General features: G+C 32.5%; 1 protein-coding gene across 2 annotated transcripts in view; it reads left to right on the top strand.

The window, feature by feature from the left end:
• Positions 1–15,011, top strand: part of LOC101895432 (DNA topoisomerase 3-alpha) — a 30,005-nt gene that overhangs the window by 12,399 nt on the left and 2,595 nt on the right. For both annotated transcript variants that reach the window (XM_011295202.3, XM_011295201.3), the window contains exons 3-4: positions 5,794–6,355; positions 14,507–14,962. In XM_011295202.3, the coding sequence (XP_011293504.1) occupies positions 5,794–6,355; positions 14,507–14,962 (1,018 nt within the window). The remainder of the gene's footprint in view (positions 1–5,793; positions 6,356–14,506; positions 14,963–15,011) is intronic.

The following is a 15,011-nucleotide window of genomic DNA, read 5'->3' as shown; positions in this document are numbered from 1 at the left end:
ATTGTCTATTATGCATTCTCATTTTTCAGTCAGTTCGATAAACGAATTCAATTGTTATATTAAACGTCGTGATCATATATATCCTTTGTTGTTCCTTATGAGTTTACGGTCAATGTTGTTCTTTTACAAAAAATTTAAAACGCAGACTGTAAGGAACCAGCACTTCCTTATACCAAGCTTGACTCCTCTATTTAAAAAATCCTTCTATGTAAGAATTGCTCGCATTTTCAACAATCCACCAAATCTTAAGACAATGAATTGTTCTTCCTATGAGCGTAAAAATTGCTTATCTCTCTCGGATCTCGGATCGGTCTGAAATTTATACCGTAGATAGATCTTAGCCTCCTGATTGCAAATATAAGCGGTTTGTACAACATTTATTTATTTATTTATATTCAATCAACACAATTACCTAGCCCCTAGGGTCATGGACGGTTCCAAAAACTTCTATACATAACTACTCTTAAATTATTTATAATATTCTTAATCTTAAAGATAATTAAAATTAAACATTAAAACAAAATAACAAAAATACAAAATAACAATTGATTAAATAATAAGATGAATTAGCTATGCAAGAGAAATACAAAAACAAACAAGAAAATCATGAAAATTTTTAAACAATATGTTGGTTGAAGTGAGCATAAATTTACGCTTATAACATTTTAAGGAAGATTTAAATGTCTTAAGATTTGGCAGCAGATTGTTGAAAATACGAGCAATTCTAACATAGAAGGATTTTTCCAACAGAGGAGTCAAGTGTGGTATAAGGATTTGCGGATTCCTTACAGATCTAGAAAACTTAACAGATCCAAAAGAGAAGAATGTGTCAGCAATTTAAAATGTTTGTAGAAGAACAACATTGACCTTAAACTCACAAAACAATCAAATGAACAACCAAGAAACTATTTCACAGAAGGAGATATATGAACAAGACGTTTAACACAAAAAAAAAACATCGCATAACCCTATTAAACAAAAGTTTTTAACTGGTTTTTAAAATATAACCGGTATTTAGATATGGGCATCAAATGAAAACTTAAGAAATTGTCTTATGTTGAGATGCCAAACACGGAATGGAAGTTAGAGAAGAAAACAGTTATTACCATAAAACTTAAAAATTTAAAGAATATTTTTTGATCTTTACGAAATTTTGCACTTATTCAACAGAGAAAATCTTAAACTTAAGAAAACTTATTTTATTTGAATAGTAGCTTTGAGTCCGTTAAATCATTGCATCACATTGAATAATTTCAATGAATAATTTCTGGTTGCGGGTTATTTTTTGTTATTTCTTTTTAGTTATTGGGTGGGGGCCATTTTTATGGTTGTATATTTTCCATGTAGTACATAATTTTATTGTTTTTTCTCTTTTTTAAAGATTTTTTTGCTATACTTGTAGTAGCTACATTCGATCTGTTGGAAACGAGCGATGATTAGCGCTTAAGTGTATTGATGTCTCTTGCCTTTTTCCTCTCTACCTTGCTAAACTGTTGTTCAGCTTGGTAGAGGAGTTGTGTCTGAGGGTCTAATTACTAAATTGCTACTAAATTTGAATTATTATTATTATTTTTTTTTGTATATATATATATTACTATTCGTTGATAATTTTTGTTATTTATTTAGTTTTTTTCAGATAAATATGGTTATAGGCTGTTTTTATACTGTTGTATGTTAATATAAGATATTGGCCATGTTGGCTTATTAATATTGAATTGTATGAAATAAATGAAATGAAAAATGAAATGAAACTGTATAAAAGCAATTATATACAATTGATTTTTACTACACCTTCGAAGGGATCGACGTAGATGGCTAAAATATTGGTCGTATGTATATTAAATCTGATATATTCATGCGATTGAAATGGTATATCGCATAACGTTACCTCACTATATTCTGTATTTTGATGATTTAAGCCGCATTTTTAACGGAACTGTTTGAACTTTTGAATTTTAAACTACTAGTTTTTGATATTCCCGATGAGTAAAAATTGTCCCAGCATGACTACGTTTTTCTATATATCCTCCATATTATGATATCTTCCGATATTCGATATGAGTTGCTCATAATTTAGATTTTCAACAATAAACTAATAACGTTATTTTCATAGGTGGGTCTTAAGAAGCATATGTAGTTTTTAATATCGTTCAAATTACTTAAAGACATATTTATGATGTCTTTTTATTTTTATTATCATTCCAATTTTTCTGCTATGAAAGCATTTTGCACGGCGTGGTAGCGCTAGGATGCCTGCGGTCAATTTAAATCTCAATCATTTCTTCTGCATTAATGCGTTGGAATAAATAAAAGCCTGAACTTCATTTAAGCTTGAATGTTATATGACTTTGGATATGATTAAAACGAGTAAGCAAAGTCCAAGTCGGTCGGGGCCTACCGTGTGATATCCTACAACACTAATTTACGGTAAGGTTTCTGTTGATGTAATAATTGGTCTACTTAAAAATCATTCGGGATATAAAGGTATGTCTTCTCAATTTTAATTAGTAGAGTTCAGATGTAACATTTGGTCCTCTTTTTGGATAATTCTCAAAGATCTAAAACAATGTTTCCAAAGCCCAACGATATCTAAACAATTACAAAATAAAACATCTGTATAAGACGAAGTAGAAATTTCCCTGCTATTGGCTCCAAGGCAAAGATAACAAATTTCATTATTTCACATAATGAACATTTCATGTGTTTCATATGTATGCTCCATTTCATTTTTGAAGTAGTATGCTAGTATGTATAGAAAACAATATTTGAAATTTTAGTTTCCAGTGTGTATTTAGCAATGTCTCCGATATCTGAATATATATTTCAACGAAAACAGTGCTGATGAAAGCGTGAGAATTTACCTTTTAGTGTGTATATGAATTGTGACTTTAAGAATTTTGCATACAAAAGTTATCTATTTTACCATCCGAAATCGATGACCAACCAAAATAGTCTTAAACTCTGACCCATGCAAAAACAATACCCACTGAAAGAACAATACATTTTGTGTACATTTTAATAATTGACCTGTTGTCCAATATTCGCAATCAATAGTTTTTTTTTTTCTATCTGAGATCACCACATGTCAAATATTAAGCCTTTTGGAAAGTTATATGGGCCGATATCAAATTGTGGACATATCTTTACATATTTTGTAGGGAGGGATTATATCTACATAGAACATGAAATTTCAAGTTACACATGACTGGATTTAAAAGTATGGAGATTTTTATAGGGATAGATTCTATCTGCTCAGGACCCGAAATTTGAAATTACACAACATTTTATATTTTGTTCAAGTCTTTTCTAATCTGCAATATTCCAAATGTAACAGGCAAACAGCAACTTTAGCAGTATCAACAACCTTTTTAATAAAATGCAGACAACTAAGAGTAGTTCCAAGGTTCATCTCTAATGCTACTAAAGACACTAACAACATATTCCAAACAAATGAGAAAATCATGTCAAATTTATTATAAACACTTGAAAAATACAATTTCCACATATAAATACTGAAGCTTCTAATACAACAAAAACATAAAGAAATCCACAACATCAAAACTATACTCAAACAAGAAAAAAAAAACATTAAGTTTGGCCGGGCCGAATTTTTAATACCCTCCACCTTAGGGTAATGGTATTAAAATTTTATTTCTAATCTGCAATATTCCAAATGTAACAGGCAAACAGCAACTTTAACAGTATCAACAACCTTTTTAATAAAATGCAGACAACTAAGAGTAGTTCCAAGGTTGATCTCTAATGCTACTAAAGACACTAACAACATATTCCAAACAAATGAGAAAATCATGTCAAATTTATTATAAACACTTGAAAAATACAATTTCCACATATAAATACTAAAGCTTCTAATACAACAAAAACATAAAGAAATCCACAACATCAAAACTATACTCAAACAAGTAAAAAAACATTAAGTTTGGTCGGGCCGAGTTTTTAATACCCTCCACCTTAGGGTAATGGAAACATTAGAACCAATTATGACCCACTAATACCAAATTTTAGACATATTCGTGGGAAAATATGGCAAAAATCATCAAAATACCGAATATCGGGAGGTACCGCTATATAGAGCTATACAAAAAACGAGGACCTATACATACAATATTTCGCCAATGGAGCTAGACCAATTTTTAGGCAAATCCATTAAAAATGTGGCAAAAATCATCAAAATACCGAATATCTTATTACCAAGGCGTGGACCTATATACATGCAATGTTTCGCCACACAAACTAGGACCCACTATGACCTACTAATACCAATTTTTTAGACAAATCCATGAAAAAATGTTGCAAAAATCATCAAAATACCGAATTTTGGGAGGTACCGTTATGTGGTGGCTACACCAAAGCGTGGACCCATACATACAATATTTCGCCACAATATAAAAATACCAATTTTCAGACAAATCCGTGAAAAAATGTGGCAAAAGGTACCGTTATATGGGGATTATACCAAAACGTGGACCGATATATCTCATTTTCAATACCAACCATCCTAGACTCAATACAAATTATTCTGCTAAATTTTGACGCTATACGTCAAATAATGTGGTTGGACATCGTTAAATCGGCTTAGAATTTAATGCTGATTATGAATATATATATATATACATTATGGGATCATATGGGATCTTTAGGGATGTTCCAAACGGAATGATAAAGTTAATATACCCTCCTTTCCAAGGTGGAGGGTATAAAAAACTAAAACGAAAAAAACAACCTCACCCATCGTAAACTGTGGTAGTACCTTCTCTGCAGGAATATATCTTATACTATGTAGTACTCTTTGTTTCTCCTTATCACACTCGGGATGCTCGACAATGTGGCGATTAAAATTACCAGCGCACCTCCTAGGATCACTTTAGCGAGCGCTGCAGTTCGATCATCAGAAGGGTTGAGCAGTTCTCCGAAGCTTTCCAATGGTTAAGGAAAGCGGCGTTCAGAGGTAATGAAATTGGGCGACGTTGACGACTACTCCCATACATTCCATGTATGGCCACTAGAGACAAGCTCAAGCGAGATAGGTCTGTATTGATAAAAATGGCATAACAGGTGCGATATTTCCTCAATACATTGTAGACATTGCAATGTTGTAGGTTAAAATTTTAATTGAGCTTGGTGTCTGCACCACAGCTATCAAGATATTCTTCCAATTCATGAAATCCATTATCTTATCAATTTTACCTCGAAGTCCGTTGCAATTGAATTGCAAGGAGACGTGGACTCGTGGACTACCTTGTATCGCTAAATCTCACAACCAGGTTAGACCGGAACAGTTCCCATCCTCTGTATCCTTAAAATTTTGTTTTGACATTTGTTTTCAACAGATTTGTGGTGCTGCACCGATCAGGTGTGAAGATCAATCTGCAATGTCGTCATCGAATTTCATTTTATAGCCTTATGAATTTATTTCCTTTTGTCATAAATATGATTGGATCTAATCGATTCTTATGATGTTGAGTTTGCCTATTTATATTATATAGCTTTACAATTATTTTGCTTTACAATTATTTTGCTATTTATAGATTTCCACTTGTTGACTGATCGTCGTTGATTCGATACCTATGGTCCTGGTTCACACGAACTTCCATTTTGTCTGTCAGCTTTTAGTCGTATTGTCATCACATTGTTGCGCGTTTAAACCTCATGTTGCTTCGAAGTGAGAATTTGGTCAATTAACATTTTCCTTCTTTGCTTTTATCGTCTATTCGCATTCAGTTGTGATTGTTTTAATTCCAATAAAAGTTAAGAAGCTATTTATTTCCGTAGGTGATGACATCCGTATCGGGCCATCTTTTGCAATTGGAGTTTCTAAATTCATATCGTAACTGGCAAAATGTGGACCCAGAAAGTCTATTTGATGCTCCTATTCGCAAAGGTTGCAATGAACAATATCAACCTATAAAAAGGACGATAGAAAGAGAGGTTCGAAGTTGTCAAGGGCTTATTATATGGACAGATTGTGATCGCGAGGGTGAAAATATTGGTTTTGAAATAATCGACGTGTGCCGCGCTATTAAGCCTAATATTGTTGTATATCGCGCAATATTTTCTGAAATCACAGGGACTGCGGTGAAAAGAGCATTACAAAATCTAACTGCTCCAGACAAAAGGCAAAGCGATGCAGTAGACGTTCGCACTGAATTAGATTTGAGAACTGGAGCCGCAATTACACGATTTCAGACAATGCGATTACAGAGAATTTTTCCTGAAAAAATATCCGATAAATTAATATCATACGGAAGCTGTCAAATACCAACTTTAGGATTCGTTGCTGAGCGATACAAAGAAATTGAGGCATTTGTGTCGGAACCCTTTTGGAAGATAAAAGGTAATTTTTAATAATGTTAACATAATTTTACCTTCAAGGTTAAGGAAAATTTTTTGTATCCAGTAAAAGAAAATACATTCATCTATTTTCACAGTCTGGGTATAAAGGGAAACCGTGAACTAGCCCACAATGATGTATTCTCGTACTTGTATAAGAATAAAACTGGTAAAATGGAAATGGTCAGAATTAACTTCATCTAGGAAATGCGGGAACATTAAACTATAAATATGCAAAAATTTCATGTCAATACTTTAAAATCGGCATATTGCCAACAAAATATTACAAACTTGACTATTTTTTGAAAAGAGCGACATTTCTGGGGTTGAGAAATTTTTGCATGGAATTAGTAGTCTGGATTATGATGTTTTCCAATTAACTTTATTAATCCACAACATCCGCCAATAACAAAAGTTGAGTAAATTGCGTAAACAATAGGGAAAATGCAAATTATAAACATCTTGATGCCTTAGATCATAAGGATTTTACATTTTTATTGAATTTGAACCACTTACATTTTGTAACGATGTGGGTAATGAATTTAAAACAATGAAAATAACGGATTTTAAACCTATTCGCAGCGGCAACCTGAACCACTACAGGTTAATAACGCCAAATTCAAACAATTAAAAAAATCTTAAATATTTTGGGTTTGTTACTAGAGAGATATAAAAAGTTGACTAGATGTAAGCCGGACAGAAATAAATATTCACTCTGATAATCCTTCTTCTGTAACATTTATTATTTTTTTATTAAGATGTTAAATGTTTATGAACATTTGAAAATAATTATCTCAAACAATTAATAAATATTTATGTTAAGGGGAGGATGTAAACATAACAATTTACATTAATATAAGACTATTTTAAAGTTTTCAATCTTATGGCATGTTTTGACTGTTTTTTTTTTTCATTAAATATATATTTTTCATTTAATATTCCCTTTTGCAAATGTTTATTCCTTCAACTGGTTCCAATGCAATCCTTCACCTGTCTTGATATCCCATGCATGTTAGTTTGACAGTGTTTTTGATAATTCATTGAGTAAAAGTTACATAAACTATTAAAAGAAATATATTGCTTTAATTGAAGTTCCTTCTTTCCCATATGTGCAATCTGAAATACTTGTCGGGCTATACTATAAATTCAATCGATCATATTCTTCGTTTCGTTTCCCAAAATAGCTCTCATTTTATTTTTATTTTATTTATTCCACAGATACAGTTACATAGTCCATTGGGTTATGAATCGTTTCAACTACACGAAATATACAAATAACAATATTTCCATTAAAAAAATAATACATATGATTACACGACTTTACCTTCCTAGTTCTACCATGCGGAAATGGTTACAAGTAACGGATCGAAATAGGTAATATATTACAGCGTTACCTAACATTCACACATATATTCAACTTTACCACTATGGTAAGAAGTTTTGTACGTCCATATTACCCAAATACGCCAGGTCCATATCTTATAATCTACCAGAAAAAATCGTAAAAATTGGTCCTTTATATTCACCCTTCACAACATTACGAAAATTCAACGCACAAAAAAGGAAATCGTTTCAATAGTCAAAGTTGAAAGTGTTCAACTTAAAATTTTGTACGTCCGACGTATTTGGGTAACACTCATATAAATACATGTGTTTTACTTGTGTGGTGAATAACGTCGACCGAGTACGTGAAATTTTAGGTAACGCTCTTATGTCTTATGTCGAATTATCAATAAAGGGAAAACAAATCTTTTTAGCATCCACATAAGAATGTCCTCAAATTGTAGAAAATTTTAAAAAATCCTAACCGAGAAAGGGTAGAACAGGTTTAAAAGTATTTAAAAATGTATTATTATTATCTACAAATCTGATAACTCTACATTAAGAGGTCAGGCAGGACAAACCTCGACAAAAAACATTTTGTTTCTATATTGTCGATAATGTAAATAAGTAAAACACGTTCGGAAATGAACAGTACAAAATGATAGTATACTGTACCGGTGCAGTGTCACTAACAAAAATTTTAGCGGATGTTTGGCATTGATAATGAATAAAAGATTATAATAAAAGAAATTAAAGATTTTAAATTTAATATTTACATTTTCATATATTTGCATGCATTATTAAATGAAGTAACAGTATCTGATTGATAAGAGAATCACTGTTTGTATAGGTGGAAAATAAAGAAGATATTAAACAACGTACATACATGCTTAATAGTGATTTATATATAAGTATTTAATTTTTTTCACATAAATGTATTTTTAAATAAAAATGTAATTAATTAAACAAGTTATATATAATAACATAACATAAATAGAAAATAAAAAAGAATAATATTTTAGGTCGCCGCATTTTTGTAATTACTCACTGTACGTTTGTTAAGAACTAAAAGACAGGACAGTGGCATTTTTGCATATATTTTAAAAAATATTGTTCTTAAAAATAATGGGACTACCTGTACTCCAATGCGAAATTGTGGCGAACTATATTGATGTAGTACCTGTATGATGTTTGGTTTTATTTACACCGTAATCATAAAAATGTAAAATCTCAGCCATACTTTGCAAAATCCTTAGTTTTTACACATACATACATAGATTTTTCGGTACCACAAAGTAGCGGGTAAATTATTTGCATATCAAATATTTATTCATTTCATTTAGCGGTCCCCTGTAGATAATAAATCAAACCATGGTAGAATTAAGAAGGTAAAGTCATGCAATCATATACATTTTTTCAAAATGATTCATTTGACAACATCTCATTGTCAATGTATATATTTATAAACCCATGGTAGAAAAATTCAGGTAACAGCAAGTGTTGTTGTACAACAATCGTAACAACTGTTCACGGATAAGTGAACATGTTTTTATAATAAAAGAGAATAGCGGGCCACCTAGTGTAGATGAGAGGGATTTGTTAAACAGGGATCTTCTTAATAGAGTCCACATTAAATAAGATAAGAAAATGTGGTGAGCAGACCTTCGAGTTAGAAATAATTAATACAGAATTTTGAATTGCTGCATGTATTATGGTGGAGTTACTTTATGGAAATTTAGATTAAGTCATATTATCATAACTAGTTCTTAAGAAATATTTTTAATAAATACATTTAGTGTCTTACAAACGCTCAAATGATAAAGACTTTGCGTCTTTTAATTATTGATCCCGGTTTACAACAACAATCACATACAAATTGGTTTTTGTACGTAATATAAGTGACAGAGTTATATGTCCGAAAATGTAAACAAAATAATTAATTCTCAACAAATTATTTTAATTTTAAATAATATACATTTTTGGAATTTGGATTATTAAATCTAAAATGCAGACGAATAGTTCCTCAATTATTTAGTTTGAATGCTTTCATACAACACTTCTAGCAATCGCTAGAGAATCGTGGAAAAAGCAACATCCCTTTCAAATTGAAAGCAAACTGCATACACACATAAAGTATTCTACATTTTGCAATTTTAGGAAACATGAAATATACGACAATAGGTGTGTCTGGTTACCCTAAAATTTGTAACAATTCTTACAAATTGTTACTGGAAGTCGTCTGTTAACCCAAAAGTTCTGCAAAAGAAAGCGGTCGGAGAGAGAAATTATGACAGTTCTTTCAGTGAGAGTTTGCAAATTCTTGCTGGACAAATTTCTTCTTGCAATCACTTGCAACTCTTCTTCACATTCATCAGCGTTCAATCAGATGTTTTCTATAGTTTGTTTATTTCTTTTTGTGCTTTCAATTTGAAAATATTTTTTTTTTTGGAATGGGCAAGACTAATTGTTTTTTGAGGTAAACTTTACAAAATGTGAAAAACTTAAATATTAATATGTAATAAGAAAATATAAGATTTTGCTGGACAATTCCTGCAGGAAAAGTAACCAGACACACCTTATGTTGCTTAATGGGGTGTCACTCCTCTTTAACCGCGAAAAATGTTTTCGCACCTTCGCAGTTGACGTTTTGTTAAGTACAACGGCTATGTTTTCTATTATTATAAGCCAGAAAATGCTCACATTGCCCTGCAGAGAAATTTTATACTTAACAAGTAAAAAAACATTAAGTTCGGCCGGGCCAAACTTTTAATACCCTTTACCTTAGGGTAAAACGGGAGGTACCGTTATATGGGCGCTACACCAAAACGTGGTCCTATAATTACAATGTTTCGCCACACGAACTAGGACCCATTATGACCCACAAATACCAATTTTTAGACAAATCAGTGAAAAAATGTGGCAAAAACCATCAAAATACCGAATATCTGGAGGTACCGTTATATGGGGGCTATATCAAATCATGGACCCATGCATGCAATGTTTCGCCACCGAAGCTGGAACCCATTATGACCAACAAATACCAATTTTCAGACAAATCAGTGAAAAAATGTGGCAAAAATCATCAAATTACCGAATATCGGGAGGTACCGTTATAAGGGGGCTATACCAAATCGTGGACCTATAATTCAATGTCTTGCCACACGCGCAGGGACCCATTATGACCCACAAATACCAATTTTTAGACAAATCAGTGAAAAAATGTGGCAAAAACCATCAAAATACCGAATATCGGGAGGTACCGTTATATGGGGGCTATACCAAATCATGGACCCATACATGCAATGTTTCGCCAGCGGAGCTGGAAACCATTATGACCCACATATACCAATTTTTAGCCAAATCCGTGAAAAAATGTGGCAAAAAAAATTAAAATACTCAATCATAGAGAAATATTTTCCAAATATTCAAATATAGTCGTTTTAGGTGATTTCAACATTAACTTATTTGATGTTTCCAAAGCAAACATTTGTCGCTCGTTTTGTGCCAGATACAATATGTCGATAATTCATAACTCAAAGCCATCGCATTTTGATTTAGCCAAAAGGTCGACATCGCTTATAGATTTTATGTTAGTAAGTGATGCTTCTTTCAAACATTTTTCTGGTCAAGTTCAATGTCCGTCTGTTTCTGATCATGCCCTCATCTTTGCATGCCTTATTTTCAATGTTTATTATCCGTCCAAATTCATAGTTTTTCGAAATTATAATATAATCGATTGGGATCATTTGTTTACTCTCTTGAGTGAGTTTGATAGCTATGCTTTTTATAGTTCAGTACATGTAAACATGAAATGTGAATTTCTAACAAATCTGCTTGCAGATCTTTTTTCTTGTGTTCCGGTTGTGCGAAAGGAAATTAATGTTAATTCAGACCGCTTGCTTGAAGCAATGGATGTAGATTTTACTAGATCGGCTAGGGACTTAGCTTTTTCTGCCTTCCAACATAACAGATGTCAAGCAAATTGGTCCACTTACCGCAGATATCGGAATAGGGCTAGGACCGTAATGCGCAGGGCCAAAAGGAAATTTTTCTCTAAACTCTTAGGTAATGCGAATTCTGCTGGAATATGGAAAATATTGAAAAACTATGGATGTGTAGAATCCGAAAATACTTCAATTGACATTAATGTCAATGACATTAATAATTTTTTTGCTCTAAATAATTCTGTGCAGGATAATGAAGTTGACTTCTCTCAATTTACTGACACAGATTCGTCCTTTTCCTTTCGCTGTGTTTCGGAAATTGAGGTCCATGAAGTTTTGAGCAAGATCAAATGCAAGTCGGTTGGTGTAGATGAAATTCCAATATACTTTCTTAAATTGGTTTTTCCATATATTTCTGACTTTGTTCTACATTTAGTGAACTACATTTTAACTAGTTCTTCATTTCCACAAGATTGGAAAACTGCGCGTGTTGTGCCCATTCCAAAATCAAAAAATGTTCAGGGTCCGGAAGACCTCCGCCCAATATCAATACTTCCAGCCATTTCGAAAATCGTAGAAGTTATTTTAAAGAACCAAATATTAGAACATACAAGCAGTTTAATTTGTGATACACAATATGCCTTCAGACGGGGTCACAGTACTACACATTTACTATTGAGAGCCACAGATTTAATCCGTTTGAATCTTAACGAAGGCAAAGTTAATGTTTTGATATCTCTTGATATTTCAAAAGCTTTCAATTCAATAAATTTTTCACTCTTGATTAAAAAGTTAAGACACACTTTTAATTTTTCATTGACTGCATGTAAGCTGATACTCTCATACCTTAAGGATAGGACTCAGTTTGTTTCTGTAAATAACTTTAAATCAAATTTGCTTTCCCTTTACAGTGGTGTACCGCAGGGTTCCGTATTGGGACCGCTATTATTTATCCTATACGTAAATGACTTACGTGCTTGCATTGACGTGGAATGTTGCTTAACGACCAATTTTATTTATGTCTCTTTTTCGCTATTCTGCAATGTCAGTCTTATGACTAAGAGGGAAATGTTATTTGATACAAAGAAAATATTTTGCCTTATAAAAAGAGAAAGAATCATCCAAATGAAAATCTATAGAAATTGTAATTAATGGATTTCAATGTAGTGTCGTCCGATTTCATAAGTAGTGCACAATACATAAGTAGTTCAAAATACAATACAAATGCGTAATATCCGTCCGAATCAAATCAATTTAGGTCCACGCAGCCAGGTTCAGTCTAGAAGTATATCTGGCAATCGGTTCAGATTTCGATGCTCCCAAATATATTTTCGTCCGATTTAAATTTTATTGTGCGCCACATGTTTAATATGTATCCAATATGGATGGATTTCGACACATCCGAGTGAATGCAACCCTGAAGCAAGTACTTCTAATTTGGTGAAAATCGGTATAGATATAGTTATAGCTCCCATATATATGATTCATCCGATTTGGGGTTTAAGTCCCTCACATTCGTAAAATATAATTCAAAAACATTTCTGACAAATTTCATCGAGATCGGTTCAGATTTGAATATAGATTCCATATATATATTCATACAATTTCATATTTATTGTGCACCAAATATGTAATTTTAGGTCAAGTTGGCTGGATTTTGGCACATTCAACTGAATTTATCCTGGAGCAAATACGACACTTGTTGAAACTCTGTTCCCATATGTGTATAATCTCTTTAGATATTTTTTAAGCGAAATGATGCATTAAAGAGATCGTGACAGAGAGCAGACTGTGTGACAGCTATTTTGATTGGGAGCGCTTTATAAGTGTTCGCACATATGGTTAACCGAAAATACTTTACCCATTAGCGCCGACGGCTGCGAAAACGCACAAAACGTATATATGCAAAGACGTTTATATGTACAATTTTGAAAATTTTATGAGTTAAATATAGGGCAAAGGGCTACCGATCCATACCCATACATATTTAAAAAATATTATTTATCTATATGTTTTCTTTGTATAATAGGGTTATTTTTTGCATGTGGGAAAACCTGCACTTGGCGATGCGTTTATCATTATGTAGGTGACGTCTGATGAAAAAAACAGCCAAAGTCAAATAAATAGACCCATCCATCTACTATCTATACCAAGAAACAGAAAAGCGATATCAAATATGAAACCGTTTCTATGCATTCTAAAAACACCTCTATTTTTGGTGCGTTTTCGCACCTGTCGGCGTTGATGGGTTAATAACATGTTCCTCAGCAAACCTCCGCAGCTTTATGCTTGAAATTGTTAAATAGATAATCAAAATGTACTAATTTTTAGACAATAAAGGACAAAACTATTAATTATCTACAATTGTCGGATTTAAATCCTCAAAACGTGAAAAATATTTGACGTATCTATAGCAATATTCAGATTCCTTCTAATTGATATTATTTTTTTATCGGTTTCAATCAACAAATGTGTACTATGAGCCACTTAGTTTTGACCATATTTGGCCACGATCGTGACACTGTGCGTCGTAGGTCCAGTTTTTCGACACTTTGCACTGGCATGTTTTAAAGGCAAAACCTCAAAGAAAGCAGGTATTCGTTTATGTGCATTGTGATGAGAACGACATTTGTGAATAATTTCGGAACGACCTAGATATACTACTTTTGACAAATGTTGACACACTAAGTGTGAAAGGGAAAGTCATTAAAAAATCAAAAGTGGTTTCAAATCGTTTTTTGGTTTTGTCTTCTGATCAATCTTAATAGGGAATTAATACTACTTTCGTTGAAAAATATAGGATCTATAGATCTACAAAGAAATGTCCGTATGAGGCGGTTGCTTAATAGATAATATTATATTCTTTTTTCTTCTAATATTCTTTTCAGTAACCCATACTATAAATGATTTAACTGTGGAATTTATTTGGGCTCGTAATCGCCTTTTTGACAAGCAGGATTGTGAAGATTATTACTTACTTTGTGTATCTAATCCTAAAGCTACTGTGGAAAGGGTTACAGTTAAACCGAAAAATAAGTGGAGACCAACACCAATGGATACGGTTGAATTAGAAAAATTGGGGTCAAGAAAATTGAAACTTTCTGCCAAAGAAGTAATGACAATTGCAGAGAAACTCTATACAAAAGGTATTATCAGTTATCCTCGCACTGAAACTAATATGTTTTCTAAAGAGATTGATCTACGCTCAATTGTGCAACAACAAACGCAACATGGAGTGTGGGGCTCGTTTGCAGAACGTGTCATGGAATGGGGACCAAACCCCAGAAATGGTACGAAATCTGATCAGGCTCATCCACCGATCCATCCCACAAAAATGGTCAATGGTAGGTAGAATGAAAAATAAATAACACCAAATGAAGATTTGTCATAATT

The sequence above is a fragment of the Musca domestica genome, unplaced genomic scaffold, assembly GCF_030504385.1.
Source record: "Musca domestica strain aabys unplaced genomic scaffold, Musca_domestica.polishedcontigs.V.1.1 5, whole genome shotgun sequence".
Classification (NCBI taxonomy): domain Eukaryota; kingdom Metazoa; phylum Arthropoda; class Insecta; order Diptera; family Muscidae; genus Musca; species Musca domestica.
Note: the sequence above shows the minus strand (reverse complement) of the source record. Positions and strands in the feature narration are given on the sequence as shown.